The sequence below is a fragment of the Hydractinia symbiolongicarpus genome, chromosome 1 (genome assembly GCF_029227915.1).
Source record: "Hydractinia symbiolongicarpus strain clone_291-10 chromosome 1, HSymV2.1, whole genome shotgun sequence".
Lineage (NCBI taxonomy): Eukaryota > Metazoa > Cnidaria > Hydrozoa > Anthoathecata > Hydractiniidae > Hydractinia > Hydractinia symbiolongicarpus.
The window spans coordinates 32111006-32128621 of NC_079875.1; the positions used below are offsets into that span (position 1 = coordinate 32111006).

General features: G+C 32.1%; 1 protein-coding gene across 2 annotated transcripts; it reads right to left on the minus strand.

Moving 5' to 3' along the window:
- Positions 1–6031: 6031 nt before the first annotated feature.
- Positions 6032–14561, minus strand: LOC130649683 (E3 ubiquitin/ISG15 ligase TRIM25-like). 2 transcript variants are annotated; one of them, XM_057456001.1, is made up of 8 exons: positions 14054–14561; positions 12343–12606; positions 10968–11887; positions 10844–10892; positions 10553–10605; positions 8843–8891; positions 8548–8600; positions 6032–6553 (listed from the first exon to the last, which is right to left on the minus strand). In XM_057456001.1, the coding sequence occupies exons 2-8, from the start codon at positions 12597–12599 to the stop codon at positions 6096–6098; spliced, it is 1839 nt and encodes a 612-aa protein (XP_057311984.1). In that variant the 5' UTR covers positions 12600–12606; positions 14054–14561; the 3' UTR covers positions 6032–6095. The 2 variants fall into 2 exon arrangements, with proteins under 2 accessions (XP_057311984.1, XP_057311985.1); XM_057456002.1 differs by lacking the exon at positions 14054–14561 and adding an exon at positions 13009–13181.
- Between the last annotated feature and the right edge of the window lie 3055 nt (positions 14562–17616).

Below are 17616 nucleotides of genomic sequence, written 5' to 3' on the forward strand. Positions count from 1 at the left end.
CCGCAGGGCTTCTTGTTCGTATTGATACAAGATAATTGTACCTTAGGGACGACAATCTCGTCTCAGTTTCTATATATTTTAGCCGTAAATATGATAAACGAGGCATTTAAAAGAATCAAATCTCATATATTTGCGATTCTCCGTGTTGATAGAAGATAATTGCCATTTAGGGTCGACAACCTCATCTCAGTTTCTATATATTTTAGCCGTAAAATTGATAAACGAAGCATTTAAAAGAAACAAATGTCTCATATATTTGCGATTCTTCGTGTAGATACAAGATAATTGTCATTTTGGGTCGACAACCTCGCCTCAGGTTCTATATATTTTAGTTGTAAAATTGCTAAACGAGGCATTTCAAAGTGACATATATTTGCGATTGTTCGTATTGATGCAAGATAATTGTCATTTAGGGACGACAATCTCGTCTCAGGTTCCATATATTTTAGTCGTAAAGTTGATAAACGAGGCATTTAAAAGAGAAAAATGTCTGATATATTTGCCATTTTTCGTATTGATACAAGACAATTGTACCTTAGGGACGACAATCTCGTCTCACTTTCTATACATTTTTGCCGTAAATATGATAAACGAGGCATTTAAAAGAATCAAATCTCATATATTTGCGATTCTCCGTGTTAATAGAAGATAATTGCCATTTAGGGTCGACAACCTCGTCTCAGGCTCTATATATTTTAGCCGTAAAATTGATAAACGAGGCATTTAAAAGAAACAAATGTATATTTGCGATTCTTCGTGTTGATACTAGATAATTGTCATTTAGGGTCGCCAACCTTGTCTCAGGTTCTATATATTTTAGTCGTAAAATTGCTAAACGAGGCATTTCAAAGTGACATGTATTTGCGATTTTTCGTATTGACACAAGATAATTGTCATTTAGGGATGTCAATCTCGTCCCTGGTTCCATATATTTTTGTCGTAAAGTTGATAAACGAGGCATTTAAAAGAGACAAATGTCTGATATATTTGCTATTTTTCGTACTGATACAAGATAACTGTCATTTAGGGTCGACAACCTCGTCTCAGGTTCTTTGTATTTTAGCCGTATAATTGATAAACGAGGCATTTCAAAGTGACCAGTGCCATGTATTTGCGATTTTTCGCATTGATGCAGGTTAATTGTCACTTAGGGTCGACAACCTCGTCTCAGGTTCTTTGTATTTTAGGTGTATAATTGATAAACGAGCCATTTAAAAGAGACAAATGTCTGATATATTTGCTATTTTTCGTATTGATACAAGATAATTGTCACTTAGGGTCGACAACCTCGTCTCAGGTTCTATATATTTTAGTCGTAAAATTGCTAAACGAGGCTATTTCAAAGTGACATGTATTTGCGATTGTTCGTATTGATGCAAGATAATTGTCATTTAGGGACGACAATCTCGTCTCATGTTCCATATATTTTAGTCGTAAATATGATAAACGAGGCATTTAAAAGAATCAAATCTCATATATTTGCGATTCTCCGTGTTAATAGAAGATAATTGCCATTTAGGGTCGACAACCTCGTCTCAGGCTCTATATATTTTAGCCGTAAAATTGATAAACGAGGCATTTAAAAGAAACAAATGTATATTTGCGATTCTTCGTGTTGATACTAGATAATTGTCATTTAGGGTCGACAACCTTGTCTCAGGTTCTATATATTTTAGTCGTAAAATTGCTAAACGAGGCATTTCAAAGTGACATGTATTTGCGATTTTTCGTATTGACACAAGATAATTGTCATTTAGGGATGTCAATCTCGTCCCTGGTTCCATATATTTTTGTCGTAAAGTTGATAAACGAGGCATTTAAAAGAGACAAATGTCTGATATATTTGCTATTTTTCGTACTGATACAAGATAACTGTCATTTAGGGTCGACAACCTCGTCTCAGGTTCTTTGTATTTTAGCCGTATAATTGATAAACGAGGCATTTCAAAGTGACCAGTGCCATGTATTTGCGATTTTTCGCATTGATGCAGGTTAATTGTCACTTAGGGTCGACAACCTCGTCTCAGGTTCTTTGTATTTTAGGTGTATAATTGATAAACGAGCCACTTAAAAGAGACAAATGTCTGATATATTTGCTATTTTTCGTATTGATACAAGATAATTGTCACTTAGGGTCGACAACCTCGTCTCAGGTTCTATATATTTTAGTCGTAAAATTGCTAAACGAGGCTATTTCAAAGTGACATGTATTTGCGATTGTTCGTATTGATGCAAGATAATTGTCATTTAGGGACGACAATCTCGTCTCATGTTCCATATATTTTAGTCGTAAAATTGATAAACGAGGCATTTAAAAGAGACAAATGTCTGATATATTTGCCAATTTTCGTATTGATACAAGATAATTGTCATTTAGGGACGAAAATCTCGTCTCAGTTTCTATATATTTTAGCCGTAAAATTGATAAACGAGGCATTTAAAAGAAACAAATGTCTCATATATTTGCGATTCTCCGTGTTGATACAAGATAATTGTTATTTTGGGTCGACAACCTCGTCTAAGGTTCTATATATTTTAGTCGAAAAATTGCTAAACGAGGCATTTCAAAGTGACATGTATTTGCGATTTTTCGTATTGACACAAGATAATTGTCATTTAGGGATGACAATCTCGTCCCTGGTTCCATATATTTTTGTCGTAAAGTTGATAAACGAGGCATTTAAAAGAGACAAATGTCTGATATATTTGCTATTTTTCGTACTGATACAAGATAACTGTCATTTAGGGTCGACAACCTCGTCTCAGGTTCTTTGTATTTTAGCCGTATAATTGATAAACGAGGCATTTCAAAGTGACAAATGTCTAATATATTTGCTATTTTTCGTATTGATACAAGATAATTGTCATTTAGGGTCGACAACCTCGTCCCAGTTTTTATGTATTTTAGCCGTAAAATTGATTAACGAGGCATTTAAAAGAGACAAATGTCTGATATATTTGCCATTTTTCGTATTGATGCAAGATAATTGTACCTTAGGGACGACAATCCCGTCTCAGTTTCTATATATTTTAGCCGTAAATATGATAAACGAGGCATTTAAAAGAATCAAATCTCATATATTTGCGATTCTCCGTGTTGATACAAGATAATTGTTATTTTGGGTCGACAACCTCGTCTCAGGTTCTATATATTTTAGCCGTAAAATTGATAAACGAAGCATTTAAAAGAATCAAATGTCTCATATATTTGCGATTCTTCGTGTTGATACAAGATAATTGTTATTTTGGGTCGACAACCTCGTCCCAGGTTCTATATATTATAGTTGTAAAATTGCTAAACGAGGCATTTCAAAGTGACATGTATTTGCGATTGTTCGTATTGATGCAAGATAATTGTCATTTAGGGACGACAATCTCGTCTCAGGTTCCATATATTTTAGTCGTAAAGTTGATAAACGAGGCATTTAAAAGAGACAAATGTCTGATATATTTGCTATTTTTCGTATTGATACAAGATAATTGTCATTTAGGGTCGACAACCTCGTCCCAGTTTTTATGTGTTTTAGCCGTAAAATTGATAAACGAGGCATTTAAAAGAAACAAATGTCTCATATATTTGCGATTCTTCGTGTTGATACAAGATAATTGTCATTTAGGGTCGACAACCTCGTCTCAGGCTCTATATATTTTAGCCGTAAAATTGATAAACGAGGCATTTAAAAGAGACAAATATCTGATATATTTGCCAATTTTCGTATTGATACAAGATAATTGTCATTTAGGGACGACAATCTCGTCTCATGTTCCATATATTTTAGTCGTAAAATTGATAAACGAGGCATTTAAAAGAGGCAAATGTCTGATATATTTGCTATTTTTCGTATTGATACAAGATAATTGTCATTTAGGGTCGACAACCTCGTCCCAGTTTTTATGTGTTTTAGCCGTAAAAATGATAAACGAGGCATTTAAAAGAAACAAAATGTCTCATATATTTGCGATTCTTCGTGTTGATACAAGATAATTGTCATTTAGGGTCGACAACCTCGTCTCAGGTTCTATATATTTTAGCCGTAAAATTGATAAACGAGGCATTTAAAAGAAACAAATGTATATTTGCAATTCTTCGTGTTGATACTAGATAATTGTCATTTAGGGTCGACAACCTCGTCTCAGGTTCTATATATTTTAGTCGTAAAATTGCTAAACGAGGCTATTTCAAAGTGACATGTATTTGCGATTTTTCGTATTGACACAAGATAATTGTCATTTAGGGTCGACAACCTCGTCTCAGGTTCTATATATTTTAGTCGTAAAATTGCTAAACGAGGCTATTTCAAAGTGACATGTATTTGCGATTTTTCGTATTGACACAAGATAATTGTCATTTAGGGACGACAATCTCGTCCCTTGTTCCATATATTTTTGTCGTAAAGTTGATAAACGAGGCATTTAAAAGAGACAAATGTCTGATATATTTGCTATTTTTCGTATTGATACAAGATAATTGTCATTTAGGGTCGACAACCTCGTCCCAGTTTTTATGTGTTTTAGCCGTAAAATTGATAAACGAGGCTTTTAAAAGAAACAAATGTCTCATATATTTGCGATTCTTCGTGTTGATACAAGATAATTGTCATTTAGGGTCGACAACCTCGTCTCAGGCTCTATATATTTTAGCCGTAAAATTGATAAACGAGGCTATTTCAAAGTGACATGTATTTGCGATTTTTCGTATTGACACAAGATAATTGTCATTTAAGGACGAAAATCTCGTCTCAGTTTCTATATATTTTAGCCGTAAAATTGATAAACGAGGCATTTAAAAGAAACAAATGTCTCATATATTTGCGATTGTTCGTGTTGATACAAGATAATTGTCATTTAGGGTCGACAATCTCGTCTCAGGTTCCATATATTTTAGTTGTAAAATTGATAAACGAGGCATTTCAAAGTGACGAATGTCATGTATTTGCGATTACAAGATAATTGTCGTTTAGGGACGACAATCTCGTCTCAGGTTCCATATCTTTTAGTCGTAAAATTAATAAACGAGGCATTTAAAAGAGACAAATGTCTGATATATTTGCCAATTTTCGTATTGATACAAGATAATTGTCACTTAGGGACGACAATCTCGTCTCATGTTCCATATATTTTAGTCGTAAAATTGATAAACGAGGCATTTAAAAGAGACAAATGTCTGATATATTTGCCAATTTTCGTATTGATACAAGATAATTGTCATTTAGGTAGGGACGAAAATCTCGTCTCTGTTTCTATATATTTTAGCCGTAAAATTGATAAACGAAGCATTTAAAAGAAACAAATGTCTCATATATTTGCGAATGTTCGTGTTGATACAAGATAATTGTCATTTAGGGTCGACAATCTCGTCTCAGGTTCCATATATTTTAGTTGTAAAATTGATAAACGAGGCATTTCAAAGTGACGAATGTCATGTATTTGCGATTACAAGATAATTGTCATTTAGGGACGACATTCTCGTCTCAGGTTCCATATCTTTTAGTCGTAAAATTGATAAACGAGGCATTTAAAAGAGACGAGTGTCTCATATATTTTTGATTTTTCGTATTGATACAGGATAATTGTTATTTAGGGACGACAACCTCGTCCCAGGTTCTATATGTTTCATCCGTGGAATTGATAAACGAGGTATTGCAAAGTGACTAGTGTGATATATTTGCGATATATACATGTCAAGAAAACTTGTGTGGTGCTTTTTACGTTCTTGATTAATGAAAAAGATTTTGACGATAAGTCCAGAAAGAGCTAGTGGTGTTTGTTAAAACAAATTCTATTTGAAATGTTTTTTCTCAGGGTTAATTCTGATACAAACAGCATACCTTCCTGTTTGTCAAACTACTGAGGTGTCTTACTCACCACTGTTAGTAAAGTTGACACATCCCAGCAAAATTTTTTGTATTTGATGAATTATACCTTCTTCCTCTTAAGAACTTATATTTTGAAATTTGTGAACGTATATTTATGAAATAAATAAGAAACCTATTCTACTATAACCTATAGTTCTAATAAAAAAGACGATATGTGCTTTTAATAATTTGCTTACGTAAATTAAAAAATATAATTGTCTGAAAATGTTCTTAATTTTTCTAATGTTCTTGTAATAAACGTTTGATAGAGTTATTACGAGCAACACCATAAGCAGTTTGGTACCATTTGTTTCGTACATTGATATCGATATGTGGTATCGACAACAACAACTTTACACAATCAGTGTGACCATTACGAGATGCAAAATATAATGGTGTTTCATTGTCAGTGTTCACGTTGTTAATGTTTGTGACGTCATGATTAATTAAAACTTTCAAAACATCATGACGACCACCACTTGCACTGTAGTGATATGCATTCCATTTATCTTCATCCACAGCATTCACATCGCTACCAGCATCAATCAAGCATTTCACTATTGATGGTTTATTGTACCATGCTGCTTCCATCAACAGTGTTCTTTCATAAAAACCTCTCATTTTAACGATACTTGGATGATCAATAAGAATTGTTTGAAATGTCTTGACATCACCATTTTTAATGATTTTATTAAGTTCTAAACACAAGTTATGTGGTATTAATTAAAAACAAAAATGACAAGGGTGTAAACTTTAAATAAAAATTATTGCGCTAAATGAAATAGGGCCGAAGTTTGCAGTCGGCGCAAAATTTCAATAGTAATCTCTATTTCTAACCTCTTAAGTTTTAAGAACATTTATATAGTCAATTGTCTAAAAATTAAAACTTTAAGAACATAATTGTTAATAAGTTTAATTGGGTTATGTCATTTTTCGTAAACAATAAAAATTAAACTCATCATTTTTAAACTGATATACGACTAAGTGTAAAAATTTAAAGAGTGTATTTGATATTCTGTTTTACTATTAATGTAGATTCCCGGGAAACAAAGTTGCCGCGGGCGTTCGCAGTTGACTTGGGTGACATTTTCGTTCAATGTTTCCATTTTTTGCACGCATTAGTTTTGTTTACAGTCCTCTGAAAGAAGAAAAACGCTGTTAGTTTTTATCCTCGATTTTGATTAGGTGCAACCTAACAGTGTGCAAATTTTATACCGCAAGTTTATAATATCTAGTGCCAGTTACAAATTTTAAACTGCGAGTTTAACGTATCATAGTCCGAGTTACAAATTTTAAACTGCGAGTTTATCATATCTCGTGTGAGGTACAAATTTTAAACTAAAAAAGGAAAACAGGAAATTAAAAAATCATATAAAAAACGAACTTTTTTTTTAAAAAGAATCTCCACATGCTCTTTCAAGCTACTCTCTTTTAAAAGCGCCTAATTATGGAAGAATAAAGATTTTGGGTGAAAGTTATTGAGAGCCAAGAGAATTTACATTTTGTATTGTTTTTACTTGACGACGAAAATGAGGTTGTCCTTAGTTTTAGAAACAACGATTTGAACCTAAAGTTGTTTTGTTATTTGTATTTGCCAGAAAGAAAAGTCTCATGTTCTTATAAAATTATTTATGTAAGAAAACCGTGGAAGTTGCTGCTTATAGCATGTATTTAGTCGAAATTAGCAAGGAGTAATTGTACGGGAGCGCAGGGATGGATAGTTCAGTGAGGAATTATCATTAGTAGGTGTTATCTAGGGCGGCAGTTTTATTTGGATTTTCAAACAGTTTTTTTTTTTTAATTTTAAAAGTGGCAAGTGACATTACAGTAACACGGTGAGTTGTTAAGAATTAAAATGTAAGTAGGCAAACTGGCTTTGATTGGCTCACCAAGTATAAAAGTTTAGGGGGTAGTGTGATAAGAAGTGGAGAAGAACATCTATTGTGCTACGAGTGGTGAAAATTGGAGTGATAGTACTACGGTAAACTACAAGTGGTTAGAAATGGGATTGACAGTACTGTTAATCATCAAAAACTACATATAGGGACGAATAAATTAAGTCTAATTTCTGCGTAACGCAAGAGAACAAACTCCAGTCTTTGTCGCCTAAAATCTCTCTTAAAATATGGGTTTATCTTAAAATAATTTGAATTTTGGTGGGAAAATGTTTTCCAAAGCCTAGCGTACAGAACTGAACAGTACTATGCACAGTACACTGCAACAAGAAAAACGTTCAAAGTTGATGAGTGTTAAGAATTGATAGTATTGGAATAATACTTGTGCTTACGTTATTACAAAGGCAATATTTGAATTGTATGGAACAAATATGTAAACTACAAGTGGTTAAAAGTGGGATTGAAAAAATAAACAAATACGAATAAACAAGTCAAATTTTTGCGTACCGCAAGAGAACAAACCCCAGGCTTTTTCGCCTAAATCTCTCTTAGCATATTGGTTTATCTTAAAATAACTTAAATTTTTAGGGAGGATTTTTTTTGCAAAGCCGAGTGCTCAAAACAAAACAGTTACAAGAAAAAAATTGTCAAACTTGATGAGTGTTTTGAATTGATAGTATTGGAGTAATACTTTTGCTCACGTTAGTACAAAGGCAATCTGTTTTAGGTAGCAATACCACAATTTACTGCAGATTGAGAAAAATTAACCTATCTCCACCACATAAAGAACTTCATACCTTCGAAAGAGTAACTCTTCTTAGCAAGCTGGAAATGTTTTGACTTTGCATCACTAAATAAAAACACAGTTCAATTATAGTGCAGCTATTTTTTAATTTTTATAAATCTGTACAAACATTTAATAAACAAGCTGTAGAAACAATTTAATTGTATGGAACAAATATTGAAGCAGTTGTAATGATATATCAATCATTTAAAACAGTTCAATGACAACAAAGTCTGATTCTGATCATTATGGTGACTAGTGAGGATGACAATGACAAGTAACACTATGAAGATTTAAAATATACCTACTTCTGCTGTTGTTTTCCAGAGCGGGGATTTACAATTGGTTTCTCGTACTCTATAAAATATAATAAATTTTTTTTTAAAATTCACATAATTTATGTTAAAACTTTAATTAATAAAGACGAAAAACTCACTTTTCAGACTATTTTCAGATTATGTGCTAAAAATGGCGTATCACCCTATCACAAATTTTAAATTTTTTGAAGATGTCAAAGTATTCTTGAAAAGCTATTCACGGTTCTTTTTTCACCAAAATCTGACTAATTATTGTTAACTTTGTTTTACTAGAAACTTCTACTTAAGTATCAGCCTGACATGCCATTTTCTAACAAATCACAATTACACTGTAATTCGTCAATCACAACGTTGGTTCTTGCACATAATAAAATTGAAGAAAGACTTATTAAATATCGCAAAAAAAAAAGCTTCCTTTACTTTACTTTCTAAACTTTCTTTTCTTACCTTTCCACGGCGTTATATATTACATATATTTTTGTGAATAGAAAGAACATCATTATGCTGTTTCAAGCAAAGAAGAACACGAGATCTTAATTTGTCAAAATATTAGATCTTACATTTAGGTTATCCAGGGAACAATTATTAAAGATAAAAATTCTGGGAGAAAGTTATTCAGGGTCAAGAGAATTTCTATACTGGATTGTTTTTACTTGACAACGAAAATGAGGTTGTCCTTAGTTTTAGAAACAACGATTTGAACCAAAAGTTGTTCTTTTGTTATTCGTATTTGTCAGAAAGAAAATACTCCTGTTCTTATAAAATTATTGTGGTAAAAAAAGTGTGGAAGTCGCTTCGTAGGGCATGTATTCAGTAGAAATTAGCCAGGAGTCATTGTCTAGAAAGGCAGGGGGATTGTTTAGTGAGAAATTATCATTAGAAAGAGTTATCCAGGGCGGGAGTCTTATGTGGATTCTCAAATAGTTTTTAATTTATTTTTTATTTTTTTAAGTCATAAGTGATACGATTAGTTTTTAAGGATAAAAACGGAATTAAAAAAACTGACTCTGATTGGGTTAGCGAGTATGAATATTTAGGGAGCGCGTGGGAAAGAGTGAAAAAAAAAGAATATGGATTTCGCTACGAGTGGTGAAAATTGGAATAGTATTACGGCAAACTACAAGTGATTACAAATGGGATTGAAAGTACTGTTAATCATCAAACAACTACAAATAGTCAAATTTCTGCGTAATGCAAGAGAACTAGCCCCAGTTTTTCTCGCCTAAAATCTCTTTCAGCATATCGGTTTTATCTTAAAATAATTTAAGTTTTGGTGAGAAAATTTTTTCCAAAGCCTAGCGTACAGAACTGAACAGTACTATGCACAGTACACAGCAACAAGAAAAACTTTCAAAGTTGATGAGTGTTAAGAATTAATAGCATTGGAATAATACTTGTGCTCACTAAATTGTTTTCTTCGCCATAGTAGGATTATTATATAAAAAAAAGAACATTAAAAATTTACAATAAAATACACGAAGCTTTTCGTAAATAAAACTTAACATCTTCAGGTAAGTAAGAATTATTTACGAAAAGCTTCGTGTATTTTATTGTAAATTTTAAATGTTCTTTTTTATATCACTTGTGCTCACGTTATTACATATACAACCTGTTTTAGGTAGTAATAGTCTTTTAGCAATACCACAATTACTGTGAATCGAGAAAAATTAACCTTTCTCCACCACATAAAAAGCTTCATACCTTTAAAAGAGTAACTCTTCTTAACAAGCTGGAAACTTTTTGGCTTTACATCACTAAATAAAAACACCGTTAATTATATTACTGCTATCTTTTAACCTTTATCAATCTGTATAAGCATTTAACAAACAGGCTGTACAAACATTTTTATTGTATGCAACAAATATTGAAGCAGTTGTAATGATATATCAATCATTTAAAACAGTTCAATGACAACAAATTCTGATTCTGATCAATATGGTGATGTGTAGAGACGATGACAAGTAACACATAGAGGATTTAAAATATACCTACTTCTGTTGTTGTTTTCCAGAAGAAGGATTTACAATTGGTTTCTCGTACTCTATAAAATACAATAATTTTTTTAAAATTCACATAATTTATGTTAAAACTTTAATGAATAAAATGAAAAACTCACTTTTCAATCTTTCAACTAAGTTCATTAGATCAGTTGTTAATTGGGAATAGTTTGGTTGGGTTTCATCTTCATCAATCAAGTTTCTATAAACAGAACATTCATTGGGATCTACACCAACAGTGGTGACGTCATCTATTGAAATATTTATTTCTCCCAATAGATTTGACAAAATATCTGCTTTGTTCATTTGATGAAGATGTGAATTGAATGTTGGGATAGTTCTTGGAAACGAGGATAGCCTGCGAAGTTGTTGTTCAATTTCCAACTTTTCAGTAACTAACTCAAAATGAGATTTTAAATTAAAAGCTTGAACGTAATCTGCAAATTCTTGTACTTTCTTATTGTCGACAAAACCATCACAAGTCAATTTTGCTTTAAATTCTTCAGATTTCTCATCGAATATCCGCAATAGATCTTCTTCTTCTTTGTTTAGTATTTTGAGATATTCTTCTAGTCGTTTTAACTTTCTTTCTTTTAATTTTTGAACAAATACTCCCCTTTCTTTCTCCAAATTTGTTAGAGCGTCACTGTATTTTCTTGTTAACTTTTCCAACACCACTTTTGTTTCATCGAATGATGTAATAAATGTCTGAAACCACTTTTTGGCTTCCAGGCCAAAATCATCTATCGATTTAATTCTGTGATTCTTATGTTGTCGGTGTTTGCAATAAACACATGTTAACAAATTTTCACAATCAATACAGGCAAATTTTGCAAGCGAGTCATGTTGCTTACAAAATGGTTGGAGTTCTTGCAATTTTTGACTGAAAATGACATTGATATATGATTTTTTGGAACAAGAATGGAGGTTTTGACATTTTTCACAGATCTTTAAACTGCATGTTGCACAGGAATGGCTGATTATCTGCTTACATTGTTTACTTTGCTGACATAAAGATTTAACATTTTCACCAGGTGACCTATGGATAAAGTAAAATTAATTTCTTTAACGAAAACACTCTATATAACCAAATTATATATCCTCATATTCCATTATAGTGAGTTTCTTGACATATGCTATACAATTTTTATAACGACCATGAGCTGCTATTGTTCTTACTTTGTTCTTATATTTTGAACACTTGTTACCTACGATAAATTATAAATATTTGATATAAATTTGTCTGCTTTAAAATATCATTTTTCTATGTTTGTTATTCTTTACTGAAGAACTTTCAGATTTTTAAATTTATTTTTTTATTCACATCGAAACGAACTGAAATGTTAGGAACTAAAAACTTTTTCTTAAATTATGTCTATTTATGTTATGTGCATTTATTTCCATGCGCCTTTGTCTACAATAAACATTCCTACAATTACTGAGAGAAGTACAAAATGAGCGTCTTTCAGTATTATGTGCATACAATTAACTTACACTTTGTCCAAAATGACAGTTAATGCAAACACTTTCATTAATGAGGATGTTGCTTGTTCGTGAGTTATTGTTGTCTTTTCAGTACATCTTACTGGACAAGGCAGTTCAGCACTACCATCTTCCATAAACACTAAAATACTATCTAGACAAGCTTGACAATAAGTATGTCCGCAGTTCAGTTGTTTAGGCTGATGATAGGTGTCCAAACAAATCTTGCATTCCAACATTGCAGCAAGCTCAACTTTTGATAAAGCCATTTTACTTCTAAAAATAAAAATATTTCAAGTATCTTATTTATTACTGCTGAGTGAGATTGTTTAGTATATTATTGATGAACAGTATTACTTCAAATGCTCGGGATTAAACTTTTGTTAAGAGCAAACCTCGCCACGCATTAAGAATCGAGATAATGAATCTAAAAGTATACCCCTCTAAAATTCAGCATAATCACCAAACATTAAAAACCTAGAATACACGAAATTGCATCACACCCACAATAACAGATAAGCTTTTGCAACAAACAGCTTTTATTTAAGCAAATGCAATATATAGCTTTCTGTAAACTAATAAATTTACATTTGTAAACCAAGTATTTTATATTTTAGGTCGTAACATATTCCCCCTTACATAAACTCTGTCGTGGAATTATTTTATAAAATTATTTACCAAAAATATACAAAACTCTCTCTTCTAACTTGTGTTTTCAAAAATATCTTTCACAATACTCAAACAACAAATGACACGCCAGCGTTTGTCCAGTAATAAAACATCTGATTAAATAGTGGCATAATAGACCTCTTTTGTTGCCATAGCTCGTATTTGCTTTTAGAAGTTCTTCATCGTAGGAGCTTTAAGACACTCCGTTATTTGTTGTCATTAATAACACTCCGTTATTTGTTGTCATTAAAAGTTTATAGTTATCATATAATTTTAAGTAAAATGACGATAATCTGTTATTCGCTATATTTGTATTCTTGCTTTTCCTATCATTGAAAATCTTGTAATTCATAATATATGTACCGTGTGTACCCTTACGACCACTGATTTCAAATTTAATTGAAAATCAGAAATCCAAAATTTTAGTAGAAATACATTTTTTAATACTTTCCTATTTTGAAAATTCAAAATTGAGTGCAGGGTTTACCAGATACCGGGTTGAACTAACGCTGCAACGAATTTCGAGCATTCGTGGACCGAGTCTAACATTAAAAACATTCGAAATCGTTCGTTCTATATTAGAACATTTCTTTTTACTTTATTATCATTTTTAAGATCAAAAAATTGAAAAAATAGTATAACTTCGTATAAAGATCAATTTTGTTTTTTATCACGTCTCGCGGGTAGTTAGTTAGATCAAATCTTGTCTATTCATGTAAATTCCCTGCCCCAGATAAAACTGGATGACCTGAAAAGATATAAGTGATTGAAAGTGAGAATTTGCAAATAAGGTGTTGAAGAAAAGTCGATAGATAATGTGAAATGGTATTCTGTGACATGTCACTACGAGCTAATAAAATGTATTCAACTGTTATTTTGTGAAAAAAGAAATAAAGAATCGAGAAGTATACCCCTCCAAAATTCAGCATAATCACCAAACAATAAACTTAGAATGAACAAAAATGCATCGCACCCAGAATAATAGAAAAGTTTTAAAATGATTCGATCAACTTACGAAGGAATTAATAATAAGCCTAGATAATATTTTACTTACAGCACAATCAATCGAGTATTTTCCAGACCGAAATTGTTCCGTGTTATGTTTCTTTCTGCAACGCTACACTTATTATCAGACAGTCTTTATTTGAAGCAAATGCAATATATGGCTTTTTGTTCTGTTAAACAATGAATTTACTTTTCCAAACCAAGTATAACGTGAAGGGTTAAATATAATTGATATTTAACGTCGTAAGATCTGTACTGGAAGTATTTTTAAAACTGTTTAACAGAAATATACAAAACGTTTTAACTTGTGCTTTTAAAAACAACTTTCACAATACTCAAACAACTTAACACAAATGACACACGCCAAAAATATTTAATTAAACAGTGAAACAATAGACGTCTTTTGTTGCCATAGCTCGTATTTGCTTTTAGAAGCTCTTCATCGTAGGAGTTAAGGGACACTCCGTTATTTGTTGTTTTTTAAAACCTTAATTATCCTTTAGTTTTTGAGTAAAATCACGGTAATTTTGTACGGCATTCCTGACACTTCCAGGCAGACATATTGTTTTTGTTACCAGAATTACTTTAATTGACTTTTGTTTAATATGCCTTAATCTAATATTTCTTCTATTGGTCCAGAAAATTTGTTGACACTCTTCGACAGCCCATTATATAACACATTAAAAGGCGTTATAATTGGTGTAATATTTTAAATTCTCGACTGTAATAAAGTTGGACTTAGGGGGGACAGGTTTGTGAGTCAACAACGATTTTTCGTATTGAAACAGGACTAGCCGGGAGACTAAACCCGACGTCGAAACGGCGTGTCTAGAAACGCCGTTGAACACCCAAGCGCCTAATAAGAACTGCAAACAGTGTTCTCAGTAAGAGCTTTGTAATAAAAGAAACAAAGCTGTGAACTCGTGTATTCTCCAAAAAACCTAAGCATTGAGCAGGAACATTTTGTTTACATGGTTTGACTTGCTTATTTTTTCCATAATAATGAAATTCGGCAATCAAGTCAAAGCCAGCCTCCTTTTTCTCCTTCTCTGATCTTGAATCAGTTTTTTCTTCAAATGTAAAAATTAATGGAAACCATCACCCTAGACGAAAAAATGTTACGTAAATTTAAAATACTTGTGAAGTAATTTTTCCACAACAAGCGAGATGTAAAGAATGACCAACTTGACGAAAAATATTATTCACAATTCAACAAAGGAAGAATGCTTAAAGTATTGACGCTGACTACTTAGACAACGGCAGGTTTGTAATTGGTTACCATAGCAATTCGCTGCAACTTTATATATCCTTGCCTCAGTCTTTTGAAATACTAATGAAGGCCTTACGATACAGTTTTTTCCTTGTTGTTGGTAAGATGTTATCATATAGGTGCGATAAGATTGACAGTTAATTTAATAACAATTTTGTCAGGAAACAATCTCTTGATATAATTTAAAGAGTTTCAAGAAGAATATTTAAAGGAAAAATAATTAAGTTAGAAAGTTTTCTAACCAGGGATCAGAAGAGTAAGGTGAAACTGGTAAATAAAATTTTTCCATACTTTTTCATCATATTAATATAAGTTTTCCATTCCTGGACTTGATTATAAAATTTCTGTTTTGGCAAGCATAAAGATGAAGTCGTTGTTACTTTCCTTAACCTCTCTCTTTGGTGCTTCTGTGATGGCGAACTCGAGGTCTGTATTTTGAAAAGGTAATAAAATCACGTATGGATGCAATGGATTTTGCTTGAGTTGCTGTGGAGTATCTTGGGTAAGTCATTCATTATTTATATGAAACCTTCCAACTTTTATTTCGACTGTGAGATATCATAAAATAATTCTAGCGGATGGTATTGTGTTTCACATAATCTAACATTGAAAATATTCACTTTTTTATGTTTCCTCTAATTTAGCATGACGTAAAAATCATATTTCATCAAACTACGTTAGCTAAATATGAAAATGCTTACAAAGATTTTAGTCTTAACAAGATTAAACAATCGTTTGGGTTATATTCTGAAATACTCTCTTTCCAATATTTCTTTCCACGGTGAGATTAAAGAAACCAAGTTTGAAGAAATGTTTTCTTAACTGCAGCTAAACTAAAAAGCATGCTCCTACATCAAGTTTAGTCTTTTAAACTATGCGATGACGTTGTATAAAGGCGGATTTCCACTCAAGCCAATGTAGAATAAGTAGAACAGGTAGAATGATGCTGCTTTATGAAATATGCAAAGCGTTTTCGTTTGTTTAAAAGATTTTCAGCTATTTTTCACTTTTTCACGCTTCTCGGGGAAGTGGAAACTTCTAGGTGAAGAGAAATCTTCCTTCTATGTCTTACCAACGTGTCTTTTAATGTAACTGCATTTGATTTCGAACAAACAACACAAAAGTATATTTCATATTATTCTACGTTGTTTTATAGTGGAGACAGTATGAAATTACTTAAAATAAGTATTAAAGTGCTCAAGTTATTATAATGTACTTCTCGTTATAGCATAGTCAAAATAATTTTATAGCATTTACACACAACTTTACTTTCGTTTTTCTTTATTTAGACTAGTGGTGAATGGTGCTATACTGGGTTTTAGTCATATAAAGTGACATGTAAATTACCACGTGATTGTACTTATGTTATGCAGGGGGGATTATCTTCATTGTCATGCTCGATGTACATTGTTTTGAATACTGGAAAAATATTTCGGAGCATATTTTTTAGTTACATCTTGTACCTTAAAAGGGACATAATGAATTGATAAAAAATAGAACGCTTTTTCATTACTGCTGAACTGCTGTGCTGAAGTGGCTCACAATCCACCCATTAGTCCACATCCTTGCACATAGCATCCATGGAAATGTGTAAACAGCATCACTTGGCCAGTACTCTCTCTTGTCAGTAGTAATTTTTCCAATTTAGCACGGCATTTAATTAGTGCAAATAGCCATTTTGCGAACTTTGAATCTAATGGTTAAAATGGTAATGGTTAAAACTTCTGCTGTAGACAATAATTAGTACAGTTTAAAGTTTTTGATCTAATCAAAGAATCCAAACCAGGTCTGTTGTTTATGGTCCGCTGTAAGCATTGAAAAGTAGACAATAAAAAATATCGCAAAGTGAGCTTTGTGTTACTTCGGTAGGAACTGGTATCTTCATTGCTTATGGTGACGATCTATAAACTTCCACAAATCTGTCCGTTCTCGTTTTAATTGTGTTTCTAAATTAGCATGAAATAAAAAATGAAGCAACGTTATATGAATAAGAAATAGATTTTTGAAACACCTGACTGTTGTTGTTTGGTTGACGTTGCTCCATGATGATACAAGCGACTGGAGAGCTGATATCATAGATACTTTCAGTGATGGTTTTTTTTTCGGATTAAGACTAAGAAATATGAGCTTTACTAATCGCTTTCCGTAACAAGCCTTAAAATTATTACGCTTTATTAGGCCTTGCTATACTCGTACTCGGGGTATAGCCATCCAGGAGAACCATGGAAATTGCTGTATCGCTGTTCATTTACATACGCAAGAGCTTGATCAGCATGTAAACTTCTATTTAACAGAGCCAAGAGGTTTAAAGAACTTATAAAAAGATTTTGTTCACTTGTGGG